General features: G+C 41.3%; 1 protein-coding gene across 1 annotated transcript in view; it reads left to right on the top strand.

Annotated features, from left to right (window-relative positions):
* The window catches only part of PRDM10 (PR/SET domain 10), a 103,057-nt gene that overhangs the window by 49,397 nt on the left and 35,792 nt on the right, over positions 1–17,868 (top strand). Inside the window, exons 5-8 of the mRNA XM_039240259.1 lie at positions 7,168–7,393; positions 9,187–9,428; positions 11,319–11,522; positions 16,450–16,522. Coding sequence (XP_039096190.1) covers positions 7,168–7,393; positions 9,187–9,428; positions 11,319–11,522; positions 16,450–16,522 — 745 coding nt within the window. The remainder of the gene's footprint in view (positions 1–7,167; positions 7,394–9,186; positions 9,429–11,318; positions 11,523–16,449; positions 16,523–17,868) is intronic.

Below are 17,868 nucleotides of genomic sequence, written 5' to 3'. Positions count from 1 at the left end.
TGATTCAAGCTCTGGGGCAGGAAATCTACAAATGTGCCTCAAGTGTCATGTCTTGTCAGAATGCAAGGATTGGATGAAGAAGAATGAAAACTTCTGGGGTCCTGTAGAAAGAACTCACAATCCAGCTGGAAAGTGTCAGAATGGGACATTTGACCTGTAAAAAAAGGAAAACATCAACAATAGATTGAAGTACATCCAATATATTTCACATCTGTTAGGTCATTAAATAGTAAAGGAAATAACTCGTTGGTCACTCTTTGACGATGTTGGGAACCACTACATTACTTGAAAAACTGGTAAATGTTGGAAAGGAATCCAGCCTTTCTCTCTGAATGTACTCAGGTAAATAATTACTTGAGGGAAATTTCTTTATAGGAGCATTCCAACTAATAAATAAAGAGAGGGTGATTGGCTTGGAATATCACTATTTTTCATTTCCTAATGAAATGGGGATCTAGGCAACGATCATCAACAATAGACTGAAAGCATCAGGAAAAAGCTAATGAGGCACTTTATAATGGATGGCTCAACCTAACCCTCTGGACATTGTTAATATCACTAAGAAGAGAGAACCATTCATTATATCCCTCCCGGTGTTGTGTACCTCCAATTGCATTTTACATTATATGAAATGTTCCCCCAAAACTAAACACCTGAATCTGATTAAGGTCTCCAGATTCTACTTTCAGCTTATAGGAAGCACAGTAGACAAAATGGAACTAGTAAAAGACGCACAAGGATACATTCAGCAAAGTCTGACTTTGGGAAGATCTATAAGACAGACGGCCTAAGTTTCTTCCACATGTTAAATCATGAAGGAAAAGAAGAGGAACAGGAATTTACAGATTCAAGGAGACTTCACAGACATATCTGTTACATGTGATATGTGGACCTTGTTTGAGTCCTAATTTGAACAAACTGTTCAAAAACAGCAGCATGAGGGGTACCTGAGTGGCTTAGTTGGTTAGACATCCAATTCTTTTTTTTTTTTTTTAAATTTATCTTTGAGATCGAGAGAGAGAGAGGGAGAGAGAGACAGAGCACAAGCAGAGGAGAGGTAAGAGAGAATTTGAAGTAGTATTCAAAGTAGTCTCCAGGCTCTGAGCTGTCAGCACAGAACCTGACACAGGGCCTGAACTCATGAACTGTGAGATCACGACCTGAACAGAAGTTGGTTGCTCCACTCACTGAGCCACCCAAATGCCCCATGGCGTCTTGTTATCAGCTCAGCTCATGATCATGGGACCCAGCCCTGAGTTGGGCTCTGCACTGAGTGGAGCCTGCTTGGGATTCTCTCTCCCTCCTCTGTCTCCTTCTTTCTGCCACTCTTTCTCTCTCTCAAAATAAAACAAAAAAAACAAAAACAAAAACATGGCGGTGTGAGACAATTGGGGAAATTCTAACACCAACTAGATACTTGATGTTACCAAGGAATGATGCATAAAATACAGGAGTTCTTTACTTTTTGAGATATCTACTAACCATTTATTTATAGGTGAAAACATATCCTATCTGAGGTTTGTTTCAAAATAATCTAGTGAGGGGGAAAGTGGGTGTCAAGAAAACTGAAATAAGGTTGGCCTTGAATTGATAATTGTTGAAGGTGGGTGATGGGTTCATGAAGTTTATTTTACTGTTCTCACTAATTGATATGTTGAAAATTATTATTATAAATGCGAAACTTATTTTGGGGAGCGAGGGAGAGTTATTTTGTATACGTGCTGCAGAAGGGAGAACTTGGGAAAGTTATTTTGATACTCTCTAAATTGCTTTGCAGATGCTGAAAAATTTACATTCCCACTAGCGATACGTGAGAATGTCTATGTCCACTCACCTGCCACACTGAACATTTTGCATTCTTTTCAAATTTTGCCAATCTGATAGGCAAAATGGCATTTTGTTGTTTTAATATTAAGACATAGTTTTAATTAGAAGTTTTGCTGCCATTGGCACCTCAAAGAGCCCTTCATTTTCTCTCATCTCCAGAAACAATCTATTCATTTCATGTTTTATGGTCAGAGAGCTTTCTGAGCCCCGGCATTACGAAGCAGTATAACTACTGGCTTAGCACCTCTCCTTCTTGCAGTTAGTTTCCTTTAACCAGCATGGTTTTTGTTTCTGGCTCTAATAAATATCTTAGAGATGGTCAGTTTATTCTGTGACCTGGAAAAATTCTAGATAGGAAGAGTGAGAGTTTAACACAGAGGATGCCCACTCCCCCCCTCTACCCTTAGCAAAAAATGTTCCTATTTTCAGTTGTTTATAGTGGTGGCAAAATTCATCTGAAGCCATTTTCATATATATGCATCCCCTCATCCTTAACAACAACACTGGCGCTCTCCAGACCTAGAAGCACGCTCTCCCCTTTGTTTCTGAAAATGAACATGTGTGACTCCCCACACACTGAGAAGGAAATATGCTACGCTGATAATTGGTCTCAGTAGGAATCCAGAAGCATTCTGTTGTGTTTGCTGCTGTCCAATGTAGTTTCATATTTCACTTCTTGGATACATTGTATCCTGAAATGCATTCTGTAATTTCAGAAACAATTACAGAGAGTGATATTAAGTGGGAAGGAGAAAGTGTACCATAAGTTGAACACATTCTTTTTCCTTGTCCCTTGTTTTATTGTGTATGATAAAGTGCACAGGATTAACATATTTTTGTTGCTTACTCACTTCCTCTAAGTGAACTTGGCATACACATAGCTCGCCTTCTCACTGCCGGGCTGGTGCCTCAGGAACGGGTGTGGTTACCTTGTTGCTCTGGTATTCAAGGTGTGTGTGATGTTTACCTCCTCTGCTGCCCTCCTTGAACAGACTTAACCACGTAGGTGCCACTGTGATGGAGTGAAAAGAGCAGGGCAGAGCCTGAATTTGAATTCCCTGTCTGTCACTTAGGAGCTGTGTCGTAGTGTTACCCGGCCTCAAAGGAATTTAAAAATGTGCCTAGCTCTCCAGAAATGTCAGCTGGATTTGAATTATTAATTAAGCAAATTTGTAAGGCGTGCCCACTGTGTATTAAGGTCTGTGCTACATAGAAATACGCAGTGGTTACCTTGAAGTGATGATCTTAACACTAACGCTGACAGTATCTCGCGTGATTCTGGTCTATATGCAACCTCTGCTGTAGCGTCAATTCTTCAGGCTAATGCTGGAGCTTTCAAGCCTTTTCAAGCTACAGTCTTTTAGGAGCTTTCCAGCACGGGGGAGGAGGAGGTTGTTGGTACTATTTTCATGTCAGCTTTCTCAGCAGTGGCCAGAAGCCAGCAGTAACCTTGCCCAACCACAGTCTCTCTAGCAGCATCTGTTGGGAAAAAAAGGCATCACAGCTTCACTGGGATAACTGTGGGTTACTGAAATCATTCGTTTCGGTTGGCTCTGCAAAGTGATAAAGAATCTATGTGGAGTAGAGGTGGATATATATGCTTTAGTTTGTTCAGTGTGTGATAACATTCATCACTAACACTGGCATGGAATTTAAGTGGCTTCGAATAAAGGGTGATAAGGCAAACGCGCTCTGAGATAGCAAGAATAGCTTGGTTGCAGGATCAGGAGAGGATGCACGGGGGGAGGGGACACATGCAGTCTCATTACCAGAAGTCCCCCGTTCTTTTCCTTGTTGGGTCTCACTTCAGTGGAGATTTTATCCCATTTTTATTGTGATGCTGAAGCATCTCCCAGAATTTTGTTCTCTCATGCAAAAGCTTCTAAAAGGCCCTCAACCAGAGATGGAATGTCATATATGAGCCTGGCTCCTGGGTCAAATGAATGCATGTTTAGACATACTCATGCTATTTTGAGTTAACTGATTTTATCTGCTCTCTGGAGCCAAAGTGCTTCAAATGTTGGGCAGTGATTGTAAGTTGCTATACAGGTCAGATTCTGTAAACACAGACAATACTATTTCTTCATGGAGTTTAAGAAGTTCTTTTTTTTATTTTTTTATTATTATTTTTTAAATTTATTTCTAGGAGAGAGAGAGAGAGACAGTGTGAGCAGGGGAGGGTCAGAGAGAGAGGGAGATACAGACTCTGAAATAGGCTCCAGGCTCTGAGCTGGCAGAGAGCCCGACGCGGGGCTCAAACCCACAAACCGTGAGATCATGACCTAAGTGAAAGTCGGACGCTTAACTGACTAAGCCACCCAGGCGCCCCTAAGAAGTTCTTAGAAGCTCAACTGAGGAGTACCTGGGTAGCTTAGTTGGTTGAGCATCCTAACTCTTGATTTTGTCTCAGGTCACGCTCTGAGGGTCATGGAAATCGAGCCCTTCATCGAGCTCTGTGGTGTGGAACGTGCTAAATGTTCTCTCTCTCTATTTATCCCTCTCTCCTACTCATGCACACACATTCTCTCTCTTCCAAAAAAAAAAAAGCATGACTGAAAAAGGATTTTCTGTGAATACAGTAAAGTTCTTTTACATGGCTGAAGGGATTAATGTCATTTCCTAAAGGGCCAAATGTATATCTATAAATGAATCTTCATTGAATCCCCGCTACATGCTCAGCTGTTCTTAAGGTTGTAGAGGAAGTATGTGATATCTTGATCCTTAAAGAACTTATGATAATAATTGATTATTATTAATATCAAGCAGTTACTAAGTGCCAGATACTTTACTACTGGCCTCATATACATACTGTTTCATTCACAGTGAACAGATGAGGTATGTATTACTATGTCCATTTGACAGATAAAGAAACTGAGGTTCAGAGAAGCTTATTGACTCACTAAATAGTGGGGCCAGTATTTTAATCCAAATCTGTGTGATTCCACAGCCCAGTGGTTTACTTCCCCAATGTGCTTTTGGAAAGGCAAGAAGGACTCACATGAAAATGCATGCTAATTGAAAACTACATGGTGTTTGGCATTGAATACAAAGCTATGAGAAATAGCTAATGTGTAAGATGTCAGAATCAAGATTCTAAAAGACCTTGGCAGCCTGAAAGAACAGAAAAAGTAATAAAATAAAATTACTGGAGATAAATGCAAAATCTGCCTGCCCCTCCCCTCCCATTAAGTAAAAATCAGCTATTTAAGTCATGAGGAGGAGTAAAATGGTTTAATAGCACTCTCTGGGAGGAAGAAAGGACTCAGGGATTTTAGTTATTTGCAAGTTCAAATTGGGTCATCAGTAGAACAATGGCCATCATCAACGCTAATGTAATCTGAAGCCATATTCATTTGAAAATGACTCCATTGAGGAATGCGGGAAGACCACAGGATGGATGGTGAGGGATCTGGAAATTTGGTCATGTGAAAATGCTTGAATCAGTTCGGGGTTTTGGTCTTGGAGTACTTGAAAAACCTTGTATCATCACTGATTCTGTCTCACTTGAGACAGGTGTGGGCTCTGCCTGCTGCACGGAGACCAAGAGAACTCGGCCCCACAGAACCATCACTGAATGATTCTGAATGATGTGGGCTGCCTGGTGAGGTGATGAAATGTTGGAGCAGAGGCTGAGTGATGTAGAGTGGGATGCCATGACTCCAAATGCTACGGGGATCAGAGCGGGGGAGAGTCAGGGAGGACTAGGTGGTTGGACATGGTTCACGGAAAACTAGAACACGATAGGGTTTGGGAAATTGTTGAAGAAACAGCTGTCTGGGTGGGGGCAGCAACATATGGAAAGATAAAGAAAAAAGGAGTAGGCATTTAAAACACTTGCTTTACTTATTGAACAGGAAAGGGACATGACTTGAGTATGATTCATTGTGCTAATTGGGCAGCAGAAATAAAATTGGATAAAAGAATCTGGGATAGCATATAACCCCACGACACATACTTAGGTAGGGAACTTTTTAAGGTGCCATTTAGTTTTTGCCAGTGTATTTGGTAAGGTAGCAATAACCCAACATATGACCCACACCTTGTCTTATTTGCAAAAGACTAACTTTAGCATGAAACAAACATCTCTTTCACTTAAAATCCTTAGCCTCTCTGAAGTGTGTGTAGAGGGAAGGCTGTTAACCATTGAATTTTACTGGGTATTGTACTATGTGTTTAGTTTTTGGTTTTTAAGTTTATTCATTTATTTTGAGAGAGAGGGAGCAAGTATGAGTCGGGTAGGCAGAGAGAGAGAGAGAGACAGAGACAGAGAGAGAATTTCAAGCAGACTCAGTGCTCTCAGCGCAGAGTCCTACTCTGGGCTCGAACTCACGAACCATGAGATCGTGACCTGAGCCGAAATCAACAGTTGGACACTTAACCCACTGAGCCACCCAGGCGTCCCCCGTGTGTTTATTTTTTAAAGTGAAGTGGTTGAAGACTGGTCAAATTATTACCTACACTATGTAGTGTCCACCCTGAAAAGGCAGGATGGAACCCCCACACACTCACACTTGACTTCAGACGTTGAGACATGATATCACAGATGCACCAGGAGGGTATGGAAAGGTTTATCACGTATTTGAAGTCTCTGGAGATACACGGCAGACACCAAAGAAGGGAGCACCCAGGCTTGCTTGCTTTTTTTTTTTTTTTTAATTTTTTAACGTTTTATTTTATTTTTTAAAAATTTAAAAAAAGTTTTTTTTTTTTTATTTACTTCTGAGAGAGAGAGTGTGTGTGAGCAGGGGAGGGGCAGAGAGAGAGGGAGACACAGAATAGGAAGCAGGCTCCAGGTTCCGAGCTGTTAGCACAGAGCCCGACGTGGGGCTCAAACCCACAAAACTGTGAGATCATGACCTGAGCCGACGTCAGACGCTTAACCACCTGAGCCACCCAGGCGTCCCACGTTTTATTTTATTTTTGAGACAGAGACAGAGCACAAGCTGGGGAGGGGCAGAGAGAGGGAGACACAGAATCTGAAGCAGGCTCCTGGCTCTGAATTGTCAGCACAGAGCCCGATGTGGGGCTCGAACCCATGGATCATGAGATCATGACCTGAGCTGAAGTTGGCCGCTTAACCGACTGAGTCACCCAGGTGCCCCACACTCAAGCTTTCTTAACAGCTTTCCCAGATGTGGGGCAAAAACAGCAAAAGTGAAGGCAGATTCATTACATTCTAGAGCTGGAAATAATTTCTTCTTCAGGGACTTGAAGGGAGCTGATGTGGTAAACATCTTCCACCAAAACCTTGTAGTGTGTGTGTGTATGTGTGTGTGGGGGGGGGGGGTGCCAGCCAGGTAAAAGCAAATGTGTGCTAACTTTACGGTTAAACTTATCCAGGCCTCATTACCGGTGCATAACCAGGTGTTACCTTCAATTGAGGGTGTGGATGGTTCAGACTCTTTGGCAACTCTGCAGAACCCTTTGGGTAGACTGGAGGCCAAAGAGGAAGAGGATGAGGATGAGGATGAAGATACTGAGGAAGAAGAGGAGGAGGATGGTGACGATACAGACCTGGATGACTGGGAACCAGACCCACCTCGGCCCTTTGACCCACATGACTTATGTAAGTATGAGCCGTTCCCTGTGAGTGTGTGTGGTCACAGCAACCTGGTTTCCACGTGCTGAGGGCTTCCTGTGTGCAGAGGCTGCGCGTCCTGCTCCACGTGCAGCATCTTACTCAGTCCCCGCCACAGCCTGTGAGGGGGGCGTCGATGCTTTCTCGAGGGTTCAGATTTTAGTGATGAGTGACCTGATGGTCAGAAGGAACTAAGCAGCCTGCTCTGTGTCACACAGGGGTGAGTGCTCCGTTTCACCCAGGGGTGAGTGGTGGATCAGGTTCGGGGCCTAAGTCTCTGAGACCCGTGCCCTTGAGCTGTCACACCACCAGGGTACCTTTGTCCAGTCCTGGACTTTTCTGCCATTTCAGCTTCAACAAGTTTGCTTTGCTGTCTTATCTCTCTTCATAGTAACTTTTTAAACATGCCTGTTACATTCTAGGCACCCGTGCTTTACATTTTCTAAGTTAGTTAATGCTTTCCATAGCCTTTTGATGACATTGGTAGCTTTCCCGAGGTCATGTTAATTGTTTCGAGAGTCAGGATTCAGACTCAGGTGGTCTGGCTCCAGCGTGACCCCAGTTAACCACCACACTCCCTGCCTCTCTGCACTGCCTGCTTTGGGAGAGAATGGGTGGGTTCCTGCTTTCACCTACCAAACCATTGCATCTTTTCATCAATTTTCGTGCTTACATAGCGAAGCTCTTATCTCATTTAGTTGGATCACTTAGGCTGTTCAGAACTTTGTGGACACACGGTGTCTCTTCTGGGACCTTCTGTGCAGTAGAGAACTTCCTCGTTTTCTTTTTCCTTGAATCCATAAATTTTCAAGGCAACTCCTTAGTCAAATATACATAAAGTTACTTTATCTTACAAATAGTAATACAAAGTAACTCTCCATTATTGGAGAATTGTAGAAATGGAAAGTACCTATTTCCTAAGCCAGGTCATCGCCTAGCCAGTGTGTGAAAGACATTTGGTTAATTAAATGTGGTTAAGGGTCATGAGTGTGGATGCCTGTGTGGTCCAGGCACTCTTCTCGGTTTTGTGTGTGGCCATTTACATCTACTTCTGGCAGTTAGCATACAAATAGGTACCACTGGGAAAGAAGGAGTGAGTGTAGGTGCTGAGTGCAAAGTTGTCACTCCTAGAAGGAGCTGGAGATGTGCTCTGTCTGGGCTGGGCTAACTCTCATTCAAGAGAATGAAGGATGGAATGCTAAATTCGTTCATCTTAGCGTTATCTTTGCACAATATGCATTGAAATCTCAAACTCTGCACAGTGCTGTTTCTGTTGAGTTAGACATGCCCAGACAATGAGACCTCTATGACTCCCTTTGAGGAAACTGGTAAAATGGTATTGTCAGGGTTTTTTAAATAGCTTCACTGAGATATAATTTACATACTGTAAAATTTACCTTTTGATTCATCAGATTCTGCAGCATTTATCATAATAAGCTCTTTTTTTTTTCTTTTCGGAACTGTTATAATTGATTTGTAAATTTAGTGGGCTACTATGTGACTTAATCTCCAGTGCAGAAATAAGTCACTGCCTATATATCACTTTTGGCAGGCACAAGCGAATTCTGCCTGATTTTAGAGGACAGGGACAGGATTTTATTGGTCTATGGTCTATGAAAGCTAGCATTTTACAATTGAATGGGTAGTATACTTGTAGGAGTTAATTGAATTTTGGCTTGCAGCCTTAGATGGGGGGGGGGGGCGGGGGTTCAGGTTAGAACTTTTACCTGAAATCAGATGGTGTTGAGGAATTTAACTTTAAGCTTTTCTTTCTTTTGCAGGGTGTGAGGAGTGTAATAACGCTCATTCTTCAGTATGCCCAAAGCACGGCCCCTTGCATCCGATCCCTAACCGGCCTGTGCTCACTAGAGCGCGAGCGAGCCTCCCCCTGGTCCTCTACATCGACAGGTTCCTCGGAGGGGTGTTCTCCAAAAGGCGCATTCCCAAGCGCACCCAGTTTGGCCCTGTGGAGGGACCCCTCGTCAGGGAGTCTGAACTGAAAGACTGTTACATTCATCTGAAGGTAATGTCTGCTTTATTGTAGTTGACTCTTGCTCTTAATAACTTTTAAAGGGGCACGTGTTTTCCTACTGATTCTCATAACTTAATTCCATAGCAGTTGTTTGCTAGTATTTTTCTTTCTCTGCTTAATTTGTTTGGAAGGGAAACATTTTCTCCCTCACCAATAAATAGGAGATTGCAGTTTTCGCCCCCTCAGGCATTATTCTGAGAGGTGGCATTCTTAGGGGCTGTGTCGTCTGCTAGAGCTGCTGTCACAAATACCACAGACTGGGGAGCTTCAAGAACAGAAATTTGTTTTCTCACAGCACTGGAGGCTGGAAGGCTAACATCCAGGTGCTGGTGGGGTTGGTTTCCTCTGAGGCCTCTCTCGTTGACTGGCAGATGGCCCCCTTCTCTCTGTGCCCTCTGCCTTTACTCTGCCTGCGCACCCATCCCTGGTGTCTCTCCATGTCTCCCAATCTCCTTTTCTTTCTTTCTTTCTTTTTGAATATTTATTTTTGGGAGGGTGCAAGTGGGGGAAGGCAGAGAGAGGGTGACAGAGGATCCAAAGCAGGCTCTGTGCCGATAGGCTGACAGTAGTGAGCCCAATGTGGGGCCCAAACTCACAAACTGCAAGATCATGTCCTGAGCCAAAGTCAGACGCTCAACCAACTGAGCCACCGAGGTGCCCTCCAATCTCCTTTTCTTATAAGGACACCAGTCAGATTGGGGTAGGACCCACTCTTATGACTTAATCAACTTGTTTAACAGTTACCTCTGTAAAAGCCATAACTCCAACAAATATAATCACATACGAAGGGTTACGACTTTAATGAATGAATTTGGTGGGGGCACAATTTAGTCTTCAATATGAGCTCTGACAACGTTTTGTTTTCATCTTCAAATTAACTTTACATAGACTCGTGTCATCTGCTGTGTTTTAAGGAAACATACTTAGAACATAATGTTTTATTTAACTTCGTAGTTCTCCTTAAAACAGGAAAACTACTTTTCAGTTTCTGAAATAGGCCTGTCCTATTGAAGCTTTTGTTAACGAACAGTTCACCTAATATTAAAGTGTATTGATACTGTTCTCTGTTCTTTACATTTGATCTGTCTGCTTCTTGGAGAGCCACTCTGGAGAACCAAGAAAGGGTAGCATCAGGAAGGGAGAATATTTGGGGTGTATTTTTTGAGAAATCAGCTGTTGTCATGGGGAGGTTTTCTTTGGTGAATGCTTAAGATCTCCAAAAAAGAATATTACTTTGTAAAGAGAAATACGTATCACTAGGCTACTCATTATAATTTTTTAATGTCTATTTTTGAGAGAGAGAGAGAGAGAACAGGGCGGGGTGGGGGGAGACATCGGGAGGGTGGGGAAGGCAGAGAGAGAGGGAGACACTGAATTCAAAGCAGTCTCCAGGTTCTGAGCTTCAGCACAGCGCCTGACACGGGGCTCAAACCCACAAACCATGAATGAGATCATGACCTGAGTTGAAGTCGGTTGGTGGCACTTAACCGACTGAGCCACCCAGGCGCCCCTAGGCTACTCATTATAAATGAATGCAGTTGATTCCCTAAAGTAAGTAACTCGTAAGGAACTAGAGAGTATTTTGCTTGCGTTTCCTGGCTTATTTACAGGATTTTTTGATAGGTTAGTTGATGATGAAGCATCAACTTAAGCTATACAACGAGATTGTTAACTTTAACATTTTGCCAGTTAATTCTCAGAAAATGTCCTTTTCCTTTTACATTTGGCAAGACACAGTTCCTGTGTCTTTCTGGATACAAAAAGAAGAATCAGGATACGTGGTTAATTTAAGGAGCAGCGTTTTGTATATCATTACAGTAATGGATATTAAAAGTTTTGTTTGTTTTGTGGTGTGGCTTTTTACATTCTCTTTGGTTACAGGTTTCTCTTGATAAAGGGGACAGAAAAGACAGAGATTTACATGAAGACCTATGGTTTGAATTGTCTGATGAGACCCTGTGTAACTGGATGATGTTCGTACGTCCAGCCCAGAATCACCTGGAGCAGAACCTGGTGGCTTACCAATATGGCCACCATGTGTATTACACAACGATAAAGAATGTAGAACCCAAACAGGAATTGAAGGTACAGTGCTGGGGCCATGCTACCTTTGTCAGGAATAGTGATTGTTTCATGCTTTTCTTCTTATTTTTTTTTCTCTGAAGTGGGATTCCTATAAAAATGTTCCTTTCCTTAGAATTTACTTACTTATTGAGTACCTGCCGTGTACAGTACATCTGTGATAATTCCATAAACAAAACAGAATCAGGGTCGCCTGGGTGGCTCAGTCAGTTAAGCATCCGACTTCGGCTCAGGTCCCGATCTCATGGTTCGTGGGTTCAAGCCCCACATCACGCTCTGCACTGACAGCTTGGAGCCTGGAGCCTGCTTCAGATTCTACGTCTCCCTTTCTCTCTCTGCCCTTCAGCGACTCACACTCTGTCATCTCTCTCTCAAAAATAAACATTAAAAAAAAAAAAACCAGAATGAAAAGTGTATGACTTTGGGGTCTGTTCAAGGCCTACACTAAGATTTTGGCCCAGGGGGAAAGAGGCAGTTGTGTTTGGGGAGCAGACTGGTGTTTATGATGGAGTGATTAAATTTGGGGTCACTTAACATCATTTATACCCTCTGAAGAATTGGCCAGAAACAGGAGATCTTATGAAATCAAATTTGTATAGGCAAGATCTCTTTACCTGATTACTTCATTTTACCCAAAGATTTCTATGCACTGACTTCTGATTTCAGGAATATATTTTTGGGGAGAACTATAGGAATTTGTCTAAATATTAACTCTTGATGACATAATGAAAATCCCACTGTGATTCTAAGGAAAAATTCCTGATATAAACGAAAAAGAGGTGAGAAATGATTTTATCAGTACATGAACACTGAATTGCACAGTGGTTCGATGGAGTAAGAGTGAGAAATAGATACCTTTTTAGGGAGAGAACAAAGACCTAGACTTTGTTCAAAAGTATACAAAACCTGTGTCTTTGAAACCATCTACTAGATGATCCATTAACCCCAAAGGAAATATATGAAAGGAGATTCATATCTCACATCATCTATCCCAATAAATTTTTGATACCTAAGTGAATTCTTCTTGACTGAGGAGGGGAGATTATTTTCTCTCTTAAATCATTAGAGCTGTAGAGGTCAATATAGGCGGAAACAATTAAATAAAAATATCGGTGTAATGAATAACCAAAAAACAGATGAAAAGGAAGTGATAGGGTAGGAAAAGTATTTGTAATACACGTTAAAAGGTTTAAGATTAAAAACAGAGAAAACACCTCTAACCTTTCTGGTATCCACATGGACACATGACTGAATACCAGGAATAGACTTTATTTGGAGGAGGAATCACTAGTAAAGAGATATTTAAAAATTTATTTTTCAATGTTGATAATTATAAAACCCTTAAAATGACTGTGAGTTACTGTTTTTGTTAATTTAAATTAGCAAAAATAAATGGATGTAGTACAATGAATGTGAGGGTTTAAAAAATAGGGACATTTGTTACAGAATTGCAATATTTTATAGGATATTTCTGGCAGTGTGTAGTAAAAATGTTCTTGGCTGAGTAAATCCAGTCCTTGAAAATTAGTCTGAGGAAATAATTATAAACAAAGATAGAGCTAGATACATTCTAATTTTGTAATGCCGTGTTTCACTGACTCACACACCAAGGACTTGAAGATGAACCATTATTTTATACACCATTAAGAAAAAATATGCTGCTACTTTAAGCTATGTTATAGTGCTGATTTTTATCACCAAAAAAAGTAATTTTCTACTTATTGCAGGAGGTGTGTTAGGCTTATTTAGAGATAATTTTGAAATCCTATTGCATTTCTGTGTACTTAAAAAGGCACATTTAAGCAAAAAATTGGTTAAGGAATAAACTGCCTTTGTGTACAGTGTAACTTTTTTTTAAGTTTATTTGTTTATTTTGAGTGAGAGAGAGTGAGAGAGACGGGGAGTTGCAGAGAGAGAGGGATAGAGAAGAATCCCAAGCAAGCTTTGAGCTGTCAGTGTAGAGCCCAACTCGGGCCTCAATCTCATGAACTGCAGGATCATGACCTGAGCTAAAATTGAGTTGAATGTTTAACCAACTGAGCCACCCAGGCACCTGTAACCTTTTTTTAAAAAACAGAATCACTGTTTTACTTTGTCATGGATGTTTGTGTTTTGTTTATCTGTTGTCTTCTGTGCCATCAAGGTGTTCATGATGCTGTACTGTTTTTTTTTTTAAACAATCCACTGTTGCCTCTTGGATATTTTTCCAAACTACTGATGGCATTTCTATGCAAGTTTTGATCCCGTGGTTTCCCACTGATTGAACCCATATGTCTTTTCACTCAATTTAAAATACATATCTTTGGAAGTTAGGTGGTTTTTCATTAAGTCAGTAGGAAGTTTCTGACAATTTGATGTTTGATATATTTATAGAGGTTCTACAAGGTGATCACACCAGCCTTCCATTGCTTTGACATTTCCTTTATTTATTCTCAGGGAGATGGCAATTTGTTTTTTACCTTCTTTTGCATTTCTTGTCAAGTGTTAACAAGTCATAGAGTGCCAGTGAGGCACATAACTGAATGAGTTGAGAACAGTGCAAAGAGTATGGCCATGATGGTACAGGAGCAACAAGCAGGTTGTGAAAGAAGGCTACGTCACGGCAGTAATTGCAGAATACCATGGACAGTGAGATGGTCTGAGATGTTAAACTAGGAAAAATATACATCTTGGAAATGATGGAATAGGGTAGAATTTATAACAGCAAAATGATAGGCCCAAAATCCAACTGCAGGTCATGGTCAAGCAAATTATAAAACACAGACTCAGTAGAATATTATTCCACAATTAAAAACGAAGTCTCAAATATTTCCATATAGTTAAAATAGTGTGTCATAACAATTGTACATGATTAATTCATTTGGTGTTTAGTTTATTGAGCTCCTACTATGTTTCAGACACTAAGAAGAGACAGACTGGTGTCTGTGTTCTAGAGGGGAGTGGGCAGAAAGATGTAAATCAGCAAATACAGTTGAACTTTGAACAAAGTGGGGATTAGGGGTGCTGACCCTGTAGGCGGTTGAAAATCTACACAGAACTTCTGACTCTCCAAAAACTTAACTATTAATAGCCTACCATTGATTAGAAGCCTTCCCAATAGCATAAACATTGATTAACACACATTTTGTATACTATGTGTAATATATGCTGTATTCTTGCAAGAAAACAAACTAGAGTAAAGAAAATGCTATTAAGACAATCATGGCGGGGTGCCTGGATGGCTCGGTTGGTTGAGTGTCTGACTCTTAGTTTTGGCTCAGGCCATGATCTTGCAGGTTCATGGGATCGAGCCCCACGTCGGGCTCTGTGCTCACAGCATGCAGCCTGCTTGGGATTCTCTCTCTGCCTCTCTCTCTGCCCCTCCCTCTCTCTCTTTCTTTCTCAAAATAAATGAGTGAGTATTAAAAAAAGAGACAATTATAGGGAAGAAAAATGCATTCACAGTACCCTACTATAAAAAAATCTGTGTATAAATAGACTCATGCAGTTCAAATTCCTGTTGTTCAAGGGTCAACTGTAATATCGAATAGTGTAGGAACTATGAAGGAAACAAATGGTACAGAAAGAGCAGATAGCAGGAAAGGAGCCAACTTAGAAATGCTGGAGAGGGAAGGCCTCGGTGGAGGAGATGATAAGTAGGCTGGGGACTATGGAACGGGAAGGAGCTAGGGCTGTACAAGGACTCGGGGAGGCAGAGGGAAAGAACCCAACACTCCTGATGGTGGACCAGCAAGGACAAAGGTTGGGGTGGGAAAGACCTCAGCCTGTTGGAGAAACTGCAAGCAGGCCTTCTTGCTGGAAGGTAGTAAGGGAGAGTGAGAAGACCTGGAGTAGATCATGGGTCACTTAGGGACTGTCATCGAACATGTCAGATCTTTATGAGCGAGAAGCCGTTTAAGCATGGGAATGACGAAATCTGATTTTGTTTTAAGAAGACTTCTCTGCTCCTGTGTCAAGAATGGATTGGAGAGAGCAAGAGTGGAAAAGGGGAGGCTTTAGAACAACAGGCAAGAGAGCATCTTGGCATGCATCTTGGTGGGAGAAGCAGAGATGGAGAACATTTGAGCTGTTCACGGCTCTTGCTAAAGATGACAGAAGGACACTTAGAAATATGAGATGCTTTTTAGGTTTCAAGTCTGAGCAGTTGGTTGGAAGGCAGTGTATTTATTGAGATGGAAAGATGGCCAGGGGTGGGGGTGGGAAGTATCTAGAATTCAGTTCTGGACATGTTAAGTTTGAGCTGTTTGTAAAACATGGTAAATACCACGTAGGCATAGAATGTATATAAAGGGAACAGAGAGGGAGGGTCTGCGATAGGGATATTAATTTGGGAGGTGTTGACATAGAGTTGGTTGGAAAGATGTGATCACTTTAAAGAAAAATAAGAAGGCCCTGGACTTGGATTAAGCTCTGAGGAAGCTTAGGAATGAAGAGCCAGACAAGGAGACTGAGAAGAAGCAGCCAGTGGGGTAGGAGGGAGGAGGAGACTCAGGAGAGTGTGGTAGCATTTGAAATCATCATTGGTAAACCCAGCAAGAGCCAGTGGGTGACCTGTTGGGGTGAAAGTCACTATGATTCCAGCTCTGTGAAAACCCGTGTTTACATACAGATGAAACAACCAGAAGAGGCTATGCTTTATTTTGATGAAGAGACTATTAAGATTATCTCTTGTGAAGTTGTTCTAATAACAAAAACAATTTTTTAAAAAGGAAAAAGAAAACACACAGTGAGTGTGTCTTGGCACGTGAGCTTCCTGACTGACCATCTGGTGTGAAAGAGGTTGGCTGCCAGTGCGATCTTTTTGTTGTTTGTTTTTCATGGGTTGTGGGAAAGCCTGAATTGTTTTATGTAAGCAGGAGAAAGAATTTAAGCATGCACAGAACATCTGGTGATGTCCTTTAGTTCTTGATGATGTACTTGGTTCTTGCAGGTGTGGTATGCTGCATCCTATGCTGAGTTTGTGAACCAGAAAATTCATGACATTTCTGAGGAAGAGAGAAAAGGTGGTTGGACTTTTTTTCTATTTTCTATATGAATTCTAAATTGTATATATTACATCATTATGCAATCTCCAACTTTTCTACCTCAATATATTTAATGATATTCCAGTAGTGTTTGTTTTGTTTTTCTCCAGCTACACATCCCTGTCTAATTCTAGGATCAAATGACAGGGACATATTTACATTTCTTTCATGGGTGTTGGAAAACAGTATTTAATGTAATGAAAGCCTCCAAATACTAAATTAGAACCTAGACCAGAGGACGATCTCTATCTAGATTTAATCATCTCTGAGGACATTAGCAAGGCAGGCATTGTCTTTGTTTTTAATGTAAATATTAGTGAAGTATGATTTACATACAGAGAAGTGCACAGATCATAAGTGTACAGCCTGATGAATTTTTCACAAAGTGAACATACCTGTGTAACCCACACTCAGATCAAGAAACACAACACGACCTATACCCTTGTAGTCCCTTGTGCCTTTTTCCAATTCTTCTTCATTCCCAAGTGCACTGGATCTCCTGACTTCTAATACCACAGATATAATATGCTTGTTACCAAATTTTGTATAAATGGAATTATACAAATACATACAATGTGTCTGGGAATATTTTGCTCAACATTTATTTGTGCAATTTATCTTTAATGTTGTATATTATTGTAATTCATTAATCCTCTGAATATACCACAATTCATTTATCTATTTAGCTGTAGATGAGGATCTAGGTTGCACGGTGCAATTCTAACACTGGGTTAGGTCACGTTTTGCAAGTTAAGGGCCAAGTCTTTTATAAAACTCTCTTCACCTCAGACACTAGCTGCAAGCTTGGGGTTCCCATGCTACCTGCGTTTCTGACCAACTAACTGAAGTTTAGGGAGCTAATACCTCCTTAGACTGGATAATTTACCAGAGTGACTTGCGGAACTCAGAAAAGTGCTATAGTTAGGATTACAGTTTTATTATAAAGGACGCACATCAGGACGAGGCAAATGAAGACATACTTAGGGTGGGGTTTGGGAGGGTTCCAAATATGAAGCTTCCAATTTGCTAGGCCATGTGATTTCCTTGGCACATTGATAAATGATTTCCAACCAGGGAAACTCTGCTGAGCTTCAGTGTGCAGAGTTTTTATTGAGGCATCATGATATAGGCATGGTTGATAGAATCATTGGGTGCACGACTGAACTTACTCTCGGGCTCTTGCTCCCTGGCTGATTATCACCTGGCTCAAAGCCCCAACCCTGTAATCACATGGTTCAGCTTTCTGGCACAGGCAGCCCCCATCCTGAGTCATATTAGCAGAAACTCAGGTATGGTCAAAGACCACCATGAATTATAAGAACACC

This window comes from Hyaena hyaena, unplaced genomic scaffold (genome assembly GCF_003009895.1).
Source record: "Hyaena hyaena isolate Hyena2069 unplaced genomic scaffold, ASM300989v1 scaffold_171, whole genome shotgun sequence".
Lineage (NCBI taxonomy): Eukaryota > Metazoa > Chordata > Mammalia > Carnivora > Hyaenidae > Hyaena > Hyaena hyaena.
The sequence above is the reverse complement of the archived record's forward strand: the minus strand, read 5'-3'. Positions and strand labels throughout refer to the sequence as shown.